Consider the following 21,288-nt stretch of genomic DNA (forward strand, 5'->3'; position numbering starts at 1 on the left):
ATTTACAAGTGGTGATTTTTAACCATGCGATTTTAGACATTTCCCCGCTTCTAAAAGTCTCACAATCTTACCCTACTCGTCATCTTTTCGCGTTTCCGCTGCAATTCGCTCTGCTGTTGTCGGTAGTTGCTCTATTTATCCTATAACAAAACCATCAAAATCGTCATATTCATCTTCGATTTTGCCAATCATATTTGTATCAATTGCCCTTGAACAGAAATCTGCGTTAACATTCGCCTTAGTATCTCTGAAAATGACCTCAAAATCAAAATTCGACAAGTAGTCCGCATAATTCGCCATTCGGCTAATACATAACGTAGGGAGACTCTTTTCAGGGTGCAAGACCTGGGTCAATGGTTTATGGTCTGTTATAAACGTGAAATGTCTTGCATACAAATACAGGAAAATTTTCTGTGTCGCCCACACAATGGCCAAAGCCTCCTTATCAATCTGCGGGTATTTTTGTTCAGTGGCCGACAATGTCCGACTAGCATATTCTATCGGCCTCTCTTTTCCATCCTCCATTATATGCGACAGCACCGCGCCGAGGCCTGTCTTACTTGCATCGGTTGCCAGTACCAGAGGCAACTGAGGATCATATGGTATCAGCACTTGGTCTGAAATCAAGGTACTCTTCAAATCCTTATATGCCATTTCAGCTTCGGCAGTCCAATGAAATGGTTTCTTAGAGAGCAAAGTTGCAGCTCATCATATGTTTTGGGTTTTGGCGCATCCCTAATAGCTTGAATGTGCATGTCCGACTTGTGTATACCTTCTCCGTCAATTCGATGACCCTGAAATTCGACTGATGACGCTGCAAATACACACTTCAACCGATTAAGACGTAGCCCCTTCTGCCGCAGACGCTCCAATGTCGCTTTGAGCGCAATCACAAGTTTTTCAAACGTTTCTGCATATACGAGTATATCGTCGAAGAAATTGCACACATTGGGAACGCCGTGAAGAACAGCTTCCATAGCTCGTTGCCAAACCGCAGGGATATTTGCAGCTCCGTATACTGCTCTCATTGGCCGAACAACCCGTGGGTGGGAGTGTTCAGTGTCAATGCATGGGCCAGTTCGTCATCAATTTGTAAGTGCGAGTACGCATCAGTAATGTCCAACAGACAAAACAATTTGGCCCCTTTCATCTTATTAAATAGAAATTCCGGTTTCGGAATTGGATGTTCATCTATGATAATTCTTGGGTTTACCGTAGGTTTATAGTTACCTGTGATTCTTATCTTGCCGTTCTTATTAACTACTACATGGGTTGTCGAAGCCCATTCGGAAAATTCGACTATCTTGTAAAGTCCCGCTTCCAATTTCTTGTCTATTTCTGCCGCATATTTATCTCTCAAGGCTATTGGTACTTCACGGGCACGTGCGAATACTGGCTTGGCTCCAGGTAGAAAGTTTGCTTTAACAGGTGGCATATCTAACTTTCCTGCAACATCACCGAAAACATCCTCGTATTGACCTAGTACATGCCGTAAAGTGTCATTCTCTTTTTCACTTAATTCTTTATTTGTCGTTTTAATTGAATTGACACCATCCGTAGACCCAAATACCGCTTTAAAATCAATTTCATCAACAAAATGTGTGATCCACTCTCTTCCCAGCAACGAATCACATTTGCCTTTGACGACATATAAGTTCAATTTCTTATCTTTGGAACCAATTTGTGCATTGACTACTATACGGCCAAGACATTGCACCTTGTGACCACTATAACTTGTGAATTGCCTTTCCGTCTTGATTAGTTTGGCATTCTTCTTTATTTTTGACAGGGTGTCTTCGCTCACAATTCCACACGGAGACCCTGTGTCTAACTCCATTGGGATAATCACATCTTCTATCCGTACTTTTAAAACGTGCTTCTTTACCTTACCATTCTTATGAAGCATGTGATTTAAACTCTGCACAGCATCCGAATCGTCGGATTTGTCTTCAGAATCCTTTAATATGTCTTGGATTTGCACACTTTTGAGATATGGCCTTTCTTTCTACAGGCAAAACACACTGCATTCCGGAATTTACAATTTTCTCTTTGGTGTGGTCCACCACAACCCTGGCATTTCTTATCTGTCATTTGACTCGATGTCTTTTCGCTCCGCTTGAACTTGACGTTGCTGAATCCTACCTTAAGCGTTGCTTCTTCTCCGGCATCATGGTGGTTGTTTGCTTTCATTTCATTCGCCGATTTGTGTGAAGCTTCTAACCTTACAGCAATATCATATGCATCATTAAATGTGGTAGGCTCTTTTGCAATTATTTCATCACATATATTCCGTGCCTCAAGGCCACAAAGAAATTGTTCCGTCAACATCCTGTCTAAAAATTCACCATACTCACAATGTGCTGCTCCTTGCCGTAGACGTAATGTGTAGGCCGATATTGTTTCCTCCTTTGATTGTATGATGTTTCGAAATTTGATGCTTTCTGCATATTTGTTTTTCTTGCCATCAAAATGGTCACACAGCTTCCGCTTCATTTCATCATATTCGACTTCAGTTGGTGACTTAGGACTTACCAACGTCCTGAGAGCGTTATTAAGTTCTGGTCCCATGTGAACTAACAAAAACTTCTTGTATTCACTCGTTGGCACACGCCCCAACTGCAGTGCCCATTCACATCTTTCGAAATAATCTTTCACCAATGTTCATTCTGAACTTTTGTTCGGCGAGATTGATACAGCCGCATTTGCTGTTCTTGATCCATCGCCACTGGTTGGCTGTGTCGGTGTTGAACCAACAGATTGTTGCAGAGCTTCAGCAATCAACTTTGCAAGCTGCTTATAATCCTCGTTGTCCAACGGCATTATTCCACTTCTGACACCAAATGTTGAATCCAAAGAATGAGACTGCTTTTACTTCAATTCAGTTGTTTAATGTTTATTTACAAGAAGTTAACTTAAGACTAAAAAGACAGTTTAATTCATGGTAGAATAAGGAAGGTAGAACAGGTTCGAAAAACCCATAGAAAATCAACCCTACACCTGTGCCCGCTTTCTTTCAAAATTGCCAATGGTGACAAACTTCAAGTTTTGTTTTTGTTTATGCTTTGTTTTTTGTTTTCGAAATTAATAAAATGTTTAAACAAATAAATGGAACATTGCAAAGAAAAATCAAATATTTTTATGCGGATCTGCTGAAAATGTTGCTATTACAGATCTTGTTGTGTTATAGCAACGCAAATATGTACATTCAGTTATCTGGTGGAGCTGGTTCCTCTGTATTCAGACTCAAAAATTCTGCAACATATACATACTGGTTGCGTCCATGGAGAATCAGGAGACAGTGGTGAGTGAGCTAAACAAATGCAGGTCCCAATTCACATGTCGGGCATGTGTTGAATATCGTGACATCAATTTGGGCCCCATATGAATTGAGATGGCTGCATCGTCCGCTAAAACCACTCGTTTTATCTTGATAGTTGGCGTTCTATTGTTGCAATGGATGGGTGGTGGTGGCCTCCGAATACGGAATACACACTGTACCATTGTACAGCTGGCGCAACTGCATCAGTATGAATGCTATTCAAGTCTGCCTGATGGGCTCGTTGATAAAGAGGTTCTCGATTATACCTCTCTCTCGAGATCATGAAGATTTCTCCTGGCGTGCCTGTGCTAGGGAAACCTGTACACTAGATCGTCTTAATGATGCTCAAGGCGATAACACCCAATGATGTACTGCATCCACATTGTGTTGTGCTGATGCAAGGGTAAAATTTTCTTCTCCTCATGAAGATGGTACAACGGTGTCATGAGGAGTCACCCTGTTGCAGTTCTTAAGACGGCATTTTGGCACGTTCGAATATTCTTCTACTCCGTAGCGCAAACATTTACAAACTACGCTGCATAGCTTACCACAGATCGGCCTATTGCTTTGTAAGAGGTTACAAGGCTTCTTTCTTCTGCCGACCAGCGACTTGAGGGCCTTGTTCCTTCTTCTAATCTGTGGCATGCACGGACGACTTAAACATGCTATGGAAATTTAAACCCAATATCTTGGGGGAGTTAGTGGTCGGAATCATGGACCAATATGTTCTGGAGAGGCCCATTTCAGCCGTCTGTGTGCTGAGCAGAGTGGCGGTGGATTTAGTGGAGGATATTTTCAGATGAAAGTACTGCGCTCATTTATGTAGATATTTAAAGACATTTAACCTATCATATACATACATATGTATGTATGTCATCGACGATAGCACCCGACGCTAAGATCGTACAATCATCCGCATACATTACAGCATCAGTCGTCTTTGGGGTGTCATGTGACAACTTCTCATTTTTTTAATTATAACGGCTTTGTTTTTTTTTTCATTACGATAAAAATTCTTTTCGCTTTCATTATGTATTTGAAAATTGTCAAAATTTGAACATTAAAATCAAAACATATCAGAATGGGTTTGACACAAGTCGGTCACCAAACGAAAAAAAATTGTATTCAGCTGTGAGCTCTGCCATACCTTTCTTATTATACCATGGTTTAATTCAAAAGTAGAAAAAATTGTACATATATGCTTGCCATATATTATGAATCTCAAAAACACAAAACAAAGTATAGAGTTGCCATACTAATACTATTAGACACATTTAAAAGGTAATACATAACAGTTACACTAGAGTTTTTATGCCGGGTTAACCCACTTCGAGAGGATTTATTTGACGTTTGCGCTATGGAATTGACATTTGAAATCCAAACCCACTGAGTTAATCCGGCTACGTTTATGCGGGTTATAACAAAAGAACAACTGCCGAAATTTCCAGAAAAAGTCTACCAGGCGTAATTACAGGGTATACTTACTTGTTGTTCAAGAGATTAAGCATTAACTCCGAATTTCTTGAAAAAGATCCTGTAACTTGACCGCAGAACATCAATTACCAGGAAGGGTAAAGGATGTTAAACAACTTGAAAGTTGTAAACGACATAGCAGAGCAAGTAGTCGAGTTCATCACCAAGTAGTCATATTTACCCAGATGTCTCCAAAATCACATTATGTCAGCCCCTTAAATAAATTTAAATATGAACAAAATGTAAAAGACATTTGTTTTCATTCCCAAAAATTGATAATATGGGAAGAAATAAAAAAATAATTTAAAAAATTAAGTTACAATGTTTTATTTTTAAAAGCACTTAAAACTAGAACATAATTTTTAATGATGGATTCTCTCAAATAAAACGCTGGTGGCCGTTTAATATTGCCACAATTTTTAATTCAAATGCAAGCGTTTTATTTGAGAGATTTAATCATTAAAAAATATTTTCTAGTTTTAAGTGCATTTGTAAATAAAACACTGTAACTTATTTTTTTAGCTATTTTTTATTTTTAACTTTTCAGCATTACATTTTTTGGGCCACTGAGAACCTCATAACAATTTAGCCAATTTAGTCCGAAAATGTAGATAAAAACTTTAAAATACCTGAAATCGTGTTGTAGCGTTATATAGGGGCTATACCAAAACCTTGACCTGAGTTCTGTATTTTTGGTGAGGAAGTTTCTGTACCATTGGGAACCTCAAATGCCAAGTTATAGCCAATACGGCCTAAATATTAAAACAGAATCCTTAAAATACTTTAAAACGGGTTGTACCGCTATATTGGGGCTCTAAGAAAAAATGGACCCATATTGGTTTTGGTTTCATATTCATGTATTGTCATCCAAGGCTGAAAAGTGTGCAAAGTTTTAGTTCGATTGGTCAACTACAGCTGTGTGGAAAATAAGTTACTAGATTTGAACTAAACAGACACCAAAGCAAGTTAAATAAAAGACTGTAAAAAGAGCTTTTTCACAATAGACTCCATTTTCACCATAAGGCGTTTTCGGGACATTGTCTTTATTATCTTGAATTCAGTACTACTTATGTACGTATTTTGTTGTTCGGCAAGAAATATTGAGAATAGTATGGCATTTAATTTAATGCTTAATACGGGCAAATAGTTTTAACCGTTTCATAGATATAGGTAGCTGAAGTCGTCAAATAGCCAAAAAATCGAGATTTTCATAACTACGAGGCAGTGGCATGTGTTAACATATTCCAACTGTGCTCAAACTTTAACAATCTTAAAATCGAACCAAACTAAACACTTTAGGGGAGTGCCGCATAAAAAAATCCGACATCGATGATTTCCCTTTGAGTTAAAACCAGACTAACGCAACAAATTAAGACAAAGAAAATATTGAATTTTAAATAAAATATTTGACAATTTAACAAATTTTATATTTTTCAATAGGTTAATAATAAAAAAAATGGTATTACAATACACATATAACCATATTTTTATATCCACACTGTGGTAAGGGGTCTCAATTGCATAATAATCTGCTAAAAAAAGCGACGTTAAACGGCCAACAATTTTAATTTAGGACACTTTGATGATTTTTCCCAACTTTAATTGTCAATTTTACGACTTTTATGACGATTTGCGGCCAAAAACTGTTTGCATATTTTGCATATTCTGCATATTTTTAGCGTATTTTGCATATTTTTTGCATATTTTGTGCATATGCAAAATATGCAAAATAAATGCCAAATATGACCCTGCCATTGAATTTAGATTTCTTTAAAACGAATTTTGGTCCAAACAGAATCTTCGTATCTCTATTATTAAAAAATATGCAAATATGCAAAATCCGATGTCTACTTATAAGTTATCACAGGAAGCAGTTAAGCTTTCGCTATGGCGAACCATATTTCTTGTTGAAGTTTTAGCAGTATACATAAATTTTTGTATGGGATTTTAGCGAAATAGTTGGAGAACTCCCAAATATTTTTTTAATTTTTCTAATTGAACCAAAATATACTATTTGGAATAATACTTTAACAATAAGTTTTTTCTCTTTTGTTGTTGCTATAATATGCAATTTATTAAGTCAATGTTTATAATTTTGGTTTCATATTTTTACGCGTTGTCTAGATTCTGTACGTATTTTTTTATTTATTTTTTAGAGGTTCATACGGACTCTGATTTAGTATAATTAAGATTTGCTCCCAGATTTTTTTGATTATTAAAACAAATTTTAGAGATTATGGTGTATCCGTGGATGGATGTCAAATGCTGTTACTGATATATGCATACATTTTCTCAATACAACAAATAAGAATTTTTAAAATATTTATTCTTTATAAGAGAATAAAAACCGCTATAACTTTTGCGCGCAACGGCCAATTTTGTGAACGCGAACAGATTTGAAATCAGAATTTTTTTCTTAACCTCTATACCAAAAATCGTAGATGTGCTCACAAAAAAAATTTTAATTTTTTTCAAATGGAATTGTAAAGAAAATTTGTTTTTTACCATATACACTTTGTCAATTTGGATGTGCTTCATCGAAATAATGGTTTTAGAACCCAAGTATATTTGGAAAAAATCCTTTTCAGACAATTTGGAGTCGATTTATCAATGTCCGTCCGTCTGGCTAGAGCGCACGATAACTCTTGAACGGATCAACCGATTTAGTCCAATTGGTTTTGGTAATATTTTGTCCAAACTTAGAAGATGGGCCATAGCCGTACACTCCTTCAGTGGGGAGGTACCACAAAAGTTTCTTTAAATTGGTGCACATAACAACTTTAGAATGGAGAACCCGATTTGGTCGAAACTTTGCATATCGTAATATTTCTTTTAATCATAGATCAGCTTCGAACCCCATTCCATTGGGTACCTGCCACACAAAGATTAAAAATTTTTGGCACAAATACAGTTAAGGAACACTTCTCGTATCGTCATGAAAGCTTTTGCAGAAGGTTGTGCTCACGGCTCGTTTTATGACAGTACATTTTTTCCATACTTCCTGAGATAATGTCCCAAAAGCTTGAAATAACCTTGCAGGCCCCAACTCAAAGGAATGATGGGCAGGAAAATTACGTAATTGAGTATCCGATAGTCCCGAAACTTTGCATATGGTTAAATTTCTTCCGAACGTACATCAAGTTTTAAGAAGGTTATAACGAGTGGTTGAGGTTGGATCAAAGACTCAAAGACCTTAAGTAAGATGAGACACGATGGAGCTGTGCTTCCGAGTTTTATTTATATAAATTCGTAAACATAAGTTTCAGATAGCATGGAGATTAGTTGATGTTGTAATATATGTTGGTAATGTTGGGGAAATGCCTCGTTTGGAATCGCTTCGAATTGGTCGGTATCAAGTAGGTGGTAATCAGCGGATACAAGATGGGGTTGGTCGTTGACAGTCGGTCGATCTTCTGATCGACAACCCTCGCTCGGCAATGGGTCGGTAGTTCCCGTTGTTAGGGGTATCGCAGGGCTCGATGTTATTCGGATTGCTGTCGGATCGGTAGTCTTCGGGTGTTGGGCTCGGCTCGGTAGTCTTCGGGTGTTGAGTACGGCTCGGTAGCCTTTGGATGTTGAGTTCGGCTCTGTAGTCTTCGGGTATTGAGTTCGGCTCGGTAGTCTTCGGGTGTTGAGTTCGGCTCGGTAGTCTTCGGGTGTTGAGTTCGGCTTGGTCGCCTTCGGGTGTTGAGTTCTGCTCTGTAGTCTTCGGGTATTGAGTTCGACTCGGTAGTCTTCCGGTATTGAGTTCGGCTCGGTAGTGTTCGGGTGTTGAGTTCGGCTCGGTAGCCTTCGGGTGTTGAGTTCGGCTCTGTAGTCTTCGGGCGTTGAGTTAGGTTCGATCCTATTCGGATAAATGGATAAATGTCAAATAAGAGCCAATTTAGGATGAAAATGTAGATATTAACTTCAAAGTACTTGAAATCAGGCGCCTGCGGTTAATGAGGGTTGGGAATGGGGCCTATATCAAAACGTAGACCTACATATGTCTACAATTTTGGTGGATAAGTTTTTTTTGACTACCTTGAACCCAAAATTCCAAATTACAGAAAATTAATAATGTAGACTGAAATCGGGTACCATTACGTGAGGGCTTTTGCATGTTTTTGATCACTAGACCTCACTAGAGCCATAAACGCTAAATTATAGCTAAGTCTGAAAAGTGAAACTAAAAACTTAAAAATGCCTGAAATCGGCCGATACCGTTACATGGGGTCTATACCAAAACGTGAACCTATGTCCACAATTTTTGTTACATAAGTTTTTTTGACCACTAGGTACACTAAATGGCAAATTATTTCTAATTCGGTCTGAAAATGTTACTAAAAATTAAAAAAGAAAAAAAAAATAACTGAAGTCGGGCGGTATCGTTATATGGGGGATATACCAAAACGTGGACCTACATATGTCCACAAATTTTGGTAGATACGTTGTTTTTGACCACAAAGAACTTTAAATGCCAAATTAAAGCTAATTCAGTTTGAAAAGGTAGCTAAACACGTAAAAATACCTGAATTTGCTACCGTTATTAGGGGCTATACGAAAACGGCTACACCATCTTCGAGCTTGGCCTGCCTGTAAACCAAAAATTTGTGGATGCTAGTGTGATAACCACAGACGGACATGCATAGATCAACTCAGAATTTTGCACTGATAAAGAATATATACTAGGGTGGGTGATTTCAACATCTCAAGGGGCTCTTTCTGATTCTTGGGATTGTCCTGAGCAAAAAAGTCCACTAGACCATACGTCTACGGTGAAAATCGAGCTTCCCGATTTTGACTTGCAGTTTTTTTTTTTGAAAAATTGGCAAATTTTCTTGGCCACCTATTTCGTAAACTTTTTTAAATTTTGACTTATTTTCAAAACTAAAGTTATACACGGTGTGCCTTAACCAAATTTAAATGGAAGGTGCTTACACCTTGGAAGTTTTTGCAGATCCTGAAACTACAATGCTCATAGATGAGAAATATCAAGAAACAAAAAAAAAAATCGCCGGAGGGATTTTGAAATTAATCGCGATTTAAGTTCACATTTTTAGGGGTTCTTTATGCTTTCACGATTTTGTTTGTAAACCGCGAGTCCTATGTAAATGGGCCTAAAGAAAATGTTGTAGCTGTCAATTCTCCACCAGATTGACCTTTATGATATTTTCGTAGGTTTTGCCGTTTTTGAGGTATACAAGTTCAAATTGAGACAATGCACTGACTGTATCGCCTCCTTATAAAACAATGTCATTACTGTAGTTTCCCAAATTAAACTTATATATTTTAAAAATGGTACAACCTAGTAGAAAATAAATCATCCAATCTTGTAGAGAATTTTCGTAGCTTCAACATTTTCTTTAGTCCCATTTTGATATGACTTGCGGTTTCCAAGCAAAATTTTGAAGACTTAAGATAAAAACCTAAAAATTTGAACTGAACCTCTATATCTCAAAAATGGTAAAACCTACGAAAAAACCTAAAGGTCAATCTTGTAGAGAATTTTCACAGCTACAACATTTTCTTTAGACACATTTCGATACGACTTGCGGTTTCCAAGCAAAATCGTGAAAACCTAAAATTGTGAATTTTGATCGCGATTTATTTAAAAATTCCTCCGGCGATTTTTTCTGTTTTCTTTTATTTTTCTTATCTATGAACATTGCTGTTTCAGAATCTGCGAAATCTTCCCATGTGTAAGCGGTTTTTATAAAAAGTTAGTTAAGGCGCACTGAGCATGATATTGTTTTATAAGGAGGCGATACAGTCAGTGCATTGTCTCAATTTGAACTTCTATATCCCAAAAACGGTAAAACCTACGAAAATATCATAAAGGTCAATCTTGTGGATTGTGCAAAAAATATGCAAAAACTTCCCAGGTGTAAGAACATTCCATTTAAAATTCTTTAAGGCGCACCGTGTCTAGCTATTGTCTCGGGCTACAATTTCTGTGAAAATATTTTCATGGTCAAAAAATAGAAAATGTAGAAAATTCACCATTTTTTGTCACGTTTTTTTTTTTTGATATGTTTGCATATAGCAACCAAACTATTGAGATTTTCGTTCCAATACTAAGACAAAAATTGTAGCCAAGATAACAGTTAAGAACACTCTAGTACATCGCAAAAGCATTGGAACTCTCCTTCAGGCAGTTTTGACCTTGCGAAAGTGCAAATTTTGGTAATTTATCAATATTTTCACAAAAAACTGCACTTTAACAACGCCAAAACTTCCAGAAAAAAGTGAAATTTTTAAGTATAGTACACATTGACAAGCAAAACTGACAGTCATCGAGGTCTATTTCGTGAATATCAAAGCCTAACTGAAAAATTTCTTTTGTAATCTCTAAATAATACCGTAAATATTGTATTTCAAACGCTTTTAGCTAAATAAAAGTTGTTATTTGCCGGAAAATTGTCCTAAAAGTACGTTGACTGTCAGTTTTGAATGGTAATGTGTACTCCCCTTTAAACGTTGCAAATGTTTATTTCATTGAGTTACAAAAACAATCTGTATATACCCTCCTCCATACTATGGTGGAGGGCATAAAAAGAGAAGTAGGCTTATGAACGCAAAAGTTCAAAAATATGTATTTTTGCTGAGTTCCAAAATAGCAAATGTGCCCAAACATAAGACCCTAAAAAAAGACAAGACAAGAACCTTTGGAAGAATATACGCAGTAAGATAATGCGATGTTTACAATAGAACGAACAAGTACAAGTTGACTGACCCGAAGAGGTGCGCAAGTAATTTCAATCGACAGTTTGTCGAGCATCCCGAGAGTGACAGGGCGAAGAGAAGAGTATTACGTCGCATCAGATCTCTTCCTGCGGAGGATGAACCACCACAATTTACAATAGATGATGTTGCCAATGCCATCAGGAACGCTAAATCATCCAAAGCGTTGGGCCCTGATGGAATCTCCATGGTAATGTTGAAGCAGCTCACCAAAGTCTTCAACTTGTCGCTAGCCACCCTCGTTGTTCCGAAGTCTGGAAATGGGCAGAGTTGTACCACTACGGAAGCCAGGCAAGGATGCCAGCAAAAGTGAATCGTACAGACCGATTTCGCTTTTGTCGCCCGTAGCAAAGACACTTGAGGCCTTGCTCCTCCCCAGTATCAGAAATAGCTATCAAGTTGCTGATCATCAGCATGGATTCCGTAAGCAGTACAGCACGACAACAGCGCTGCACGCCATTACCACATATATCTGTAAAGGACTCAACCAGAGGCGGCCGTGCGATAGAACAGTGATGGTGGCGCTTGAGTTATCAAAAGCCTTTGATACAGTCAGGCACTCCACGCTGTTTGAGGACATTGAGAAGACAACCCTCCGGCCAAGCTTGAAACGTTGGATAGTCAACTATATGTGTGGACGCCAGTCGTACGTGGAATTCAGGAATAAGAAGTCCAAACCCCGTAGAGTGAAACAGGGAGTTCCCCAAGGTGGGGTGATATCTCCGGAACTGTTTAACCTCTACCTCTCCTGTATTCCACCCCCTCCAGACGGCATTGAGATCGTGACGTATGCGGATGATTGCAAGATCCTGGCGTCGGGTACCTATCCTGATGACATCTGTGAGAGACTGAACAACTATTTAACCGATCTTACCACCTTTTTCCATTCGAGGAATATGCAGATTTCCGCCACAAAATCTACAGCCACTCTGTTCACCACATGGACAGCGCAATTTGGACGTGAGTTGAATGTCGTGGTCGACGGTAGCAGAATTCCGACCTCAAACTGCCCTAAACTTTAGGGGTCACATTCGACACTACATTCACGTCGTGCGCACACGCCACAGATATCTGCGACAAGTTGAAAAGTAGGAACAAGGTCCTCAAGTCCCTTGCCGGCAGCACTTGGGGTGCAGATAAAGAAACCTTGTTGGCCACGTATAACGCGATAGGTCGGTCTGTGGTAAGCTATGCGGCTCCAGTCTGGTCCCCCAGATTGTGTGATACGAACTGGAAAAAGATTCAAACTTGCCAGAATGCCGCCCTGAGAACAGCGACAGGGTGCCTCCTCAAATCTTCAGTGGACCATCTACATGAGGAGGCAAAAATTCTTCCTGTAAAGCAACACAATGAGATGCTTTCGTTGCAGTACCTGCTTGGATGTTATCGTGTGAGCCATCCCAATCACCATCTTGTGGGTAGGCCCGGCCCATTCAGGGAGATCAGGAAGGATATCCATGCTCTAGAGGGAGAGGTCCAACGATACAGGAGAGAACCCCTAGATCAACAAGCATATCAAGCAGGATTGAATAGCATTCACACGGACGCAGTTCCCAAGGCCTTAAGCAACTATAGTGTGAATAAAGTACTCGGAATACATCCTCCATCTATCGCAGCTGAGGAGCTTCAGCTGCCACGACAAACCAGAGTAGTTTTGGCTCAACTACGCTCGGGATATTGCAGTCGCCTAAATTCGTATTGGGCGGAAATCGATCGCGCCGTGCAAGGCATATGCCCAGTATGCGGCATGGGCCCGCACGACACACAACACCTTTTTAACTGCCCCGCCAATCCTACCCATCTAAGTCCAGTGGATCTGTGGCTACATCCCATCGAAGCAGCAATTTTTCTGGAACTGGAGATAGACCCAGATTGAACAGAGGAACGAACATATAAACATAATAAAACACTGTTACAACAACAACAACAACAGTACCCTGCAAGCAAAAACTAAAAAAACGTAAGTGACTTAGGCGTGTCGCCCAGGGCGATGAAAACAGTCGCGGCGATAGTCGCGGAAGTCAGCCTGAAGTGACCTCCGTTGTGAAGAAATGAACCACGCCCGGGTTACTTCTTGGAAGTCACTTCGGCGACACTTCCGGAAGATCATTTCGCGATAGTTCTTGGAATTAATAAAAAAGTTTTTTCTATTTATTTTTTGTTTCTATTTGTTTTTTATTTTTTCTTTTATTTTTTTCATGGTAGAACAAATACAAGGTAAAGTTAATACTACAACAAATACAACTCGAACAACAACCACAAAGGAATTTGTTTTTGTTTGTAACGTTACTGCCAGTTGTATTTGTAAACAAAACAACGAAATGTCTATCAATTATTGGAATTTAAAAAATAATAATTTTTCACATTTGGTTGAATATTTTGGAAAACATGAATAAAAATTCGTTACATTTTAAATTTTTATGTTTCCACATCATTCCACTAAATGCATAAATTCTCGCAGAAAGTAGAATTCTTGCAGAAAAGTTTGGGGTCGCTGGAAATTCATAGAAAAGAGAAGCTGTTTCAATGTTTTGTTTTAGAAATCAAAGAAGCACATGTTTATTAGGGCTTTATTTTTTAAAATTTTAACAAAATACCTCACACGTTGTATCGCCTCTACAAGAGGTGATTTACTGCGCGGCTTATCGTTCGAACTTGGAGGAGGTTACATATCATTGATATCATGGTTTAATAAGAAAGGTTAGCCAAAGCTTTATGTCAATTTAAATTTTTTCATTCGAGTATGCCTAAAACTTCAAAACAATACCCAGTTGTTCGGGTAACTAGGGAATAACTAGCAATTTTGCTAGCTACTGGTAAACACCCCTAGTTACCACCCAATCTACTCGCAATGCTATAGACTGGTGAATTTAACATGGGGATGTCATAGGAAGGGGTCTATTGTCCCCCCACTGCATTACCAGTAACCACCCAATTCGATAGTCGTGTGAGAGGCAATCGTCTCTTCATTGCATTACCAGTAACCAGTCAAATCGATAGTCTTGGGAAACCCAATTGTCCCTTCACTGCATTACCAGTAACCAGTCAATTCGGTACTCAGAAATGATAGCCAAAACTACTAGTAACTTGAAGTCATTTATTTTATTACATGGAGTGCAAATATTTTACAAAGGACAATATAATTTTGTATACATATAGATCTTGATCCTTGATACTGGAACTAGTGTATGACTACTTGATACAGCGACTTATGTTTATTTGGTCCTCGGAATGTTTTTCTCGTGGGTCCTTCAGATCATTCAAAAGTTCCTGGAATAAAATGTATAGAAGTTTAATGAAATGGCGCGATAATGAATTGTGTCAAGATATGTATCAATACTTACCACATATATATTATAAATATTCTTCTTAAATTAATCATCCTTTCTATGATTTAGCTCGTAACACGTTCTTTTTTGCATCTTAAATTTTTTCACAACAAACGCATAAATAATTTTCTTATTTATGAATAAACAAAATGACAGAACATTTTATTCTATTTTGTTAAAAAAAGAAATATTGTTGAAAATAGATTACAAGAGAGAAACATTGTCGATTACACTATCCATCGGTAGTCTGTAAAATAGTCAATATATTACACGCCGCATTACCTGTAACTAGTGAATTGACATGATAAGCAGGGAAGACCATTTCCAATGGCAAAAGCAGGCTATAGGCTATTTTGTGTGCCATTTTTGGGTGTAAAGTAACTAGGATCAATGAGTAACTAGTTACATGCCTATGTCAAAGTAGATAATTGCTATTTATTGAACAACTGGGTATAAACAAACTGTGTATGTGTGTGTGGTGTTTGAATAATATGCCAATCAATTTTAAAAACAATCGAATTCAATGATTTTTAAAATTGTTTTTAGACCATTTGTATGGAAGAAATTGGTGAGATTTGCATTGAAACAATCAGTTTATCGTATTCGCAACTCGATTATGTGGAGAAAACTTACCTCTTCATTCATTTTTCGCGTTTTTTATAAAATGCTCAAAAAATGGATTGTAAACAAACCCACTTGTTGCTTTTATTTTGAAGTTTTAGGAATTCAAGAAAAACAAGGGTTCTATAGATTTTTTTCATTTAAATCTACCTCTTTACTTATACCATGATTGATATGAAGAAGCATGGTATAAGTAAAGAGGTAGATTTAAATGAAAAAAAATCTATAGAACCCAAGTGGGTTTGTTTACAATCCATTTTTTGAGCATTTTATAAAAAACGCGAAAAATGAATGAAGAGTTAAGTTTTCTCCAAATAATCGAGTTGCGAATACGATAAACTGATTGTTTCAATGCAAATCTCACCAATTTCTTCCTTTTCTTATTCTACCATGTATTTTTTTAAAGTACCATTTTAGAGAATTGGAAATTTTGTCATTTTAAAAATGTGATTTTGTTTGTTGTCTGGCTTGGGAAGCATGCTTACCACTGAACCACCCAGTTATATAATCATCTGTTAGAAAAATGTCCTTATGTTTAATAATTAATAAATAAATAAAATTAAATAAAACAAGTGAGCAAAGGCTATAGTCGGGACGGGGCCGACCATGTGATACCCTACACCACTACCCCTTCCATAAGCTTTTCACTGGTAAACATTTCTTTTAGAGAATATAATCCGACTACCACCAAACATAATATGCATCTTTCTCTCTGGGACCCCTATAAGCAACCAAAATTTCGTGACCATCCGAACAAAATTACGAGCTGTAGCGTGATTGCAAAAATGGAAGAATTATAAGCATTACCGACTATTGTGGTATCTCCCTTGTTTGACCACCTTCGCCGACTTACTTTTCACCAATGTAAAGGTAATGTTTTATTCTTCCATTGACAGGTTTTGCCGTTGGAATACCCCTACTAGAAGCCGATATTTTCACAAAGAATAAAACTTTGAATTTGTCTCCAACATGAGTTTTTCCCCCATTCCGACCCCTAAATATTATCCGACTATCACCAAAATCAATAGGCTTCTTCATCTGTGGGGCCCCCATCTACTCCTAAAATTTCGTGACTGTCCGATCAAAATTTCAACCTGTAGAGTGATTACAAAAAATGAAAAAATTGGATATATTACTGACTTTTGCGATATCTCGGTTGGTTGCCCACTTACGCCAACATACTTTGCATCAATAAAAAGGAGATTGTTTTCTTCTTCCATTGACGGGCTTTCCTTTCGGAATACTCCTACCAGAAGCGGAAATATTCGCATAAGAATAAAAACGTTGTCTTTTCCCCATATATGCTTTTTGCTTATTGTGACTCCTGAATATTATCCGACTATCACCAAACTTAATAGGATTCTTCCTTTGAGGGACCCGCATCAACTCCGAAAAAATTCGTGAGGATCCGATCAAAATTGCGACCTGTAGCGTGATTACAAAAAAAAAAAAATCACAAAATGGGATGCATTACCGACTATTGCGATCTCTCTGTTGTTTGACCACCTACAACAACCTACTTTACATCGTTGTAAAGGTGATAATTTCTACTTTCCTTGCGAGGTTTTGCTTTTGATATACCTCTTAAAGAAAAAGAGATATTGGTTTTGAAATAAAACGTTGACCTTTCCTCCAAATAAGTTTTTGCCCATTCCGACCCCTGAATATTATCCGACCATCACCAAAATCAATGGGCTTCTTCCCTTCCGGGACCCTCATCAACACCCAAAATTTGGTGACGATCCGATCAAAATTGCGACATGTAGCGTGATTAGAACGTTTAGATGGACAGACAGACGGACACACATTGCCAGATCGACTCAGCTCGTCGAGACATTAATGTTGGTATATATAAGTATGGGTCAACGACCATTATTTCGATGCGTTACAAACTTTTTGGCCCAAAACCAACTTATAATACCCTTCCCACATAGTGGTGTAGGGTATAAAAATCAATTCTTAGTTCGGCTTATGGTGCACACGTTCTGTATCGAACATACATCGTGGCTTCTGGTTTCGCTGACTGACCAGGTGTATTTATGTATAAATCGTGTCTGTATTTCCCAAACATCTGTGAATCGATTGTCTTTATCGTTTTTGTTTTTGTTTTGTTTTTCTACATAGGCTATTTATCATTGTCAACTCTAGCGTTAAAGCCTACAGTAGAACATTTGCTATCTAGTAGGGCCAACCTTCAGTTGTCTTCATTACAGATTACAAATGTGCACATTTAGGACCTTTTTGGTCCTAATGTAACTAGGATGTAAAGGTCTGTTCACACATAGTTTTCAGGATAGAACGTTTATATTACACGAAAGAGTAACACGCTAATGAACAAGCTAACTCTTACCTCAAATTATAAATCTATAGAATCGAGTGATGAAGCTATTAGAATCACGTTTAAATACAACCATAATATGAATGGTGCTTGCAATTCGATGCGACAACATTTTACAATTATTTTAATTGTCAACTTTATATCCGATAACATATATGTAGATTATGCCATGCCAAAAGGGCGCCAACAACACATCTCGTTTTTAACATTCACCGATAATACTCAGAATATATCAAAGTTTTTTTCCGCATAATGGAAAGAACGTGATGTTAATAAGTTGCTAATATCTGCTTACTTTACAATTCATACACATTCACGCATCAAAATAAAAGTGATGAAAGTAGCATTTCTCTATAAAAGAAAAGAATTCGATGGTTTGTAGTACATTTGTGTAAACTAATTTGCTATAGCAGCGGAAATCATGCAACACTGGTTAATACGTTGTGCTTTCTTATTGGGAGTTTTTAAATTAAGCTACCCGTTGGAATGGTAAGTGTTGTTGAATTTATCTGCATTTCGGAAGTAAAGTAGAAAATGAAATTTCTCCCCCACTACTTAATAGCCCATTTGCCAAACAGCAATTATCATTCGCGGCTTCAAATGCTATTGGTTCAGAAAAAGCCCATCTATTTCCCGAGACATTAAATACTTCACCGTTGCAACATGGCGCCGATCACAATGATGGATTTTATGATAATCTATTTGGAAAAGATTCCGACAATAGCTTGTACAATTCGCTGGAACATGAAGCGAAATTTCACTGTGCTGTACCACCCCTATCATGCGCCAATGAAACGAGTAACTTGTATTATCGCACCTTTGATGGTTCTTGCAATAATCTTGCGCATCCAGGTTATGGTATAGCCAATTCAAGATTTGGTCGTTTTTTAAAACCGAAATATGGAGATGGTGTTTACACGCCTAGCAGATCTCAATCTGGAGCGGAGCTGCCAAATCCACGTTTGTTATCGTTGGCTTTATATGGTGATCAAACAGTTGCTGATGATACTCTAACCTTGTGGACAATGCAGTGGGGACAATTTTTGGGTCATGATATAAGTGAACAATTGCTTTCTGGTGTGGGTAAGTTCAATTACTTTACCATACAACATTATGTGGAGAGGGTACTATGAGATGGAGTTTTTCCCAAAAGTTTTATCAAAACAAGAGATTTGGAACTATCAGACCGTCTCTATGTGTTCAAACGTACTTAAATATATAACAGTATGTGCGTTCCACTAACATTTACTGCGTAATGTTGGGGCATATTCTTTTCACATATATTTAATAACTTTTCTAAATTTCTTCTTTTTCCATAAAAAAATCCTTTTTCTTCTTTTTAGATAACTGCTGTGAAAATCCCCATCAGAAACATTGCTACCCCATACCATTACATGTTTATGGTCCCATTACACTGTCAACGGGCAAAACATGCCTCGACTTTGCACGCAGTCTCAGTGATAAAGATGTTCCCTGTTTACCAGACAATTTAGGATATGCTGAAAAACTAACCAAACAAACGCCCTTCTTTGATCTCTCCTCGTTATATGGAAATTCATTGGAACAAAGCATCAAAGTACGTCACTATCAAGGCGGTCTATTGAGAACCACATGGCATAACCATCAACAATATTTAACTATTACCCCAAGTTCAGAAGGGGAATGCCTACCAGGTGTAGAGGAATGTTATAGGATTCCGGATATACGAAATCAATTAGCCCCAACTATTGCAGCACTTCACACACTGCTGGTACGAGAACATAATCGTTTGGCCACTATTCTGGAGAAATTAAATCCTCATTATTCGGATGAGAAGATTTTCCAATTGGCAAGAAAAATAAACGTTGCCCAGTATCAGAAAATTATCTACTATGATTGGTTGCCATTGGTTTTGGGATCTGATTTTGCATATGCCCATCATTTGATCCATAATGTAAGACCACATGATTATGTCAATGATTATGATCCATCATGGAAACCGACAGCATATGCTGAGAGTGCGGCAGCTGCATTACGTTATGGTCATACAACTGTGCCTGGTTTCTTTTCGTAAGTTTGAATATTGCCAAAAGTATAACAAACTATTACAAAATTTTGATTTTTTTAGTTTGGTCGCACCTGATTATCATCACAACAAAACACTCCGTTTAAGTGATTACTTCAAGCGACAGGAGACTATTTCCCTGATACAGACAGGCAACAATTTGGACGACCTATTCAGAGGTTTACAACTGCAAATGCAAAAACGCACAGATCGCAATATTGATAAGGACGTACGTAGCACCCATAATATATTCTTTTATTTATATCACCTATTGCTTTAATTTGTATTATCCGATTTCAGTTAAAACATTCTTTTGAGCACCAACCTTTCGAAGAATACGGTTCGGATTTAAAGTCTATTGATATACAACGTAGCCGTGACTTTGGTTTAGCCAGTTATAATGATTATCGTGAGGCCTGTGGTTTACCAAGAGCCTACGCTTGGTCAGACTTTGAACATGAACTACCATCAGATGTATGTGAAAGTTCCTAATTTGATATTTCCACTTATCTAATGTGTGTGTGTGTTTTGTTTTTTTGTAGTCAATTGCCTTACTGCAGAAATTCTATAAATCGCCCAACGATGTTGATTTAAGTGTTGGAGGTTCATTAGAAAAACATTTACCAGAAGGAATTTTTGGACCCACATTCCAGTGTATTTTGGGCAGGCAATTTGTAAATCTTCGAAAATCGGATCGTTTCTTTTTCGAACATTTTGAACCACAAGCTGGCTTCACAAGAGGTAGAAATTTCAGTTAATAAAGAACTATGGTCGTCTGGACAAATACAGTAGAATCGCAATATTTGTAACTCCACATATCGAAAACCTCAATAATTCGTAATATAATGTCGATCCCTTGACGCTAATGACTTTGTAAAAAATTTCGGTCATTTGAACTACAAATTATAGGGATTCTACTGTATTTAATTCTTTTACAAAACTTGTTCTTATTATTATCTTTTTCTTTTACACCATTTATAGAACAATTGGCTGAAATTCGAAAAGTAAGCTTGGCCAGTCTATTGTGTGCTAATAGCGTTAGTTTAAAACATGTCCAACCCAATGTTTTCGTATATCCAAATGAAGAGTAAGTACTAACTATAAATCCAATAATATTTTTTTTTTAATTTATTAACAAATTTTTAATGTAGAAATCAATTGGTGAACTGTAACTCCCTACCTCAATTGAATCTAAAGCTTTGGCAAGAAAATGGAGCTTATTAAGATATTCGTCGTGGTATTGGCGCTTTAATACTCGCTTAGCAGGGAGAGGGGCCAATAACTTAAAGTGCAAAAAAGGTGTTCATCATTAGATTTACGTTAATGTACATAATTGCTAAATTTTTTGTAATGTAAAAATTATACTCGGTTTTGTTTATATAAAATTAATGTTAATTGTATTGTGAACTGTAACTCCATACCTCAATCGAATCTAAAGTTT

The 21,288-nt window shown here is 37.5% G+C and overlaps 2 protein-coding genes across 3 annotated transcripts in view; one reads left to right on the top strand and one right to left on the bottom strand.

The window, feature by feature from the left end:
• The window catches only part of LOC141388649 (protein rotatin homolog), a 70,887-nt gene that overhangs the window by 28,350 nt on the left and 21,249 nt on the right, over positions 1–21,288 (bottom strand). The gene's annotated exons all lie outside the window — the stretch shown is intronic.
• On the top strand, positions 17,448–21,246 carry LOC141388650 (peroxidase-like). Of its 2 annotated transcripts, XM_073958746.1 has the most exons (10): positions 17,470–17,496; positions 17,590–17,734; positions 17,965–18,292; positions 18,366–18,886; positions 19,147–19,852; positions 19,911–20,076; positions 20,148–20,321; positions 20,390–20,588; positions 20,829–20,934; positions 20,999–21,246. In XM_073958746.1, the coding sequence occupies exons 3-10, from the start codon at positions 18,225–18,227 to the stop codon at positions 21,069–21,071; spliced, it is 2,013 nt and encodes a 670-aa protein (XP_073814847.1). In that variant the 5' UTR covers positions 17,470–17,496; positions 17,590–17,734; positions 17,965–18,224; the 3' UTR covers positions 21,072–21,246. The 2 variants fall into 2 exon arrangements, with proteins under 2 accessions (XP_073814848.1, XP_073814847.1); XM_073958747.1 differs by lacking the exon at positions 17,590–17,734 and having other exon boundaries at positions 17,448–17,496; positions 18,136–18,292.

The sequence above is a fragment of the Musca autumnalis genome, unplaced genomic scaffold, assembly GCF_047663935.1.
Source record: "Musca autumnalis isolate F117 unplaced genomic scaffold, ASM4766393v1 scaffold_1, whole genome shotgun sequence".
In the NCBI taxonomy this organism is placed as follows: Eukaryota; Metazoa; Arthropoda; class Insecta; order Diptera; family Muscidae; genus Musca; species Musca autumnalis.

Bases quoted from the DNA above. Each gene is read 5' to 3' on its own strand.
- LOC141388650 (XM_073958747.1), top strand. From the start codon at position 18,225: ATGCAACACTGGTTAATACGTTGTGCTTTCTTATTGGGAGTTTTTAAA. The intron at 20,077-20,147 runs GTACGTAGCACC...ATCCGATTTCAG, and splicing joins ATCGCAATATTGATAAGGAC to TTAAAACATTCTTTTGAGCA. The intron at 20,589-20,828 runs GTAGAAATTTCA...CACCATTTATAG, and splicing joins ACAAGCTGGCTTCACAAGAG to AACAATTGGCTGAAATTCGA.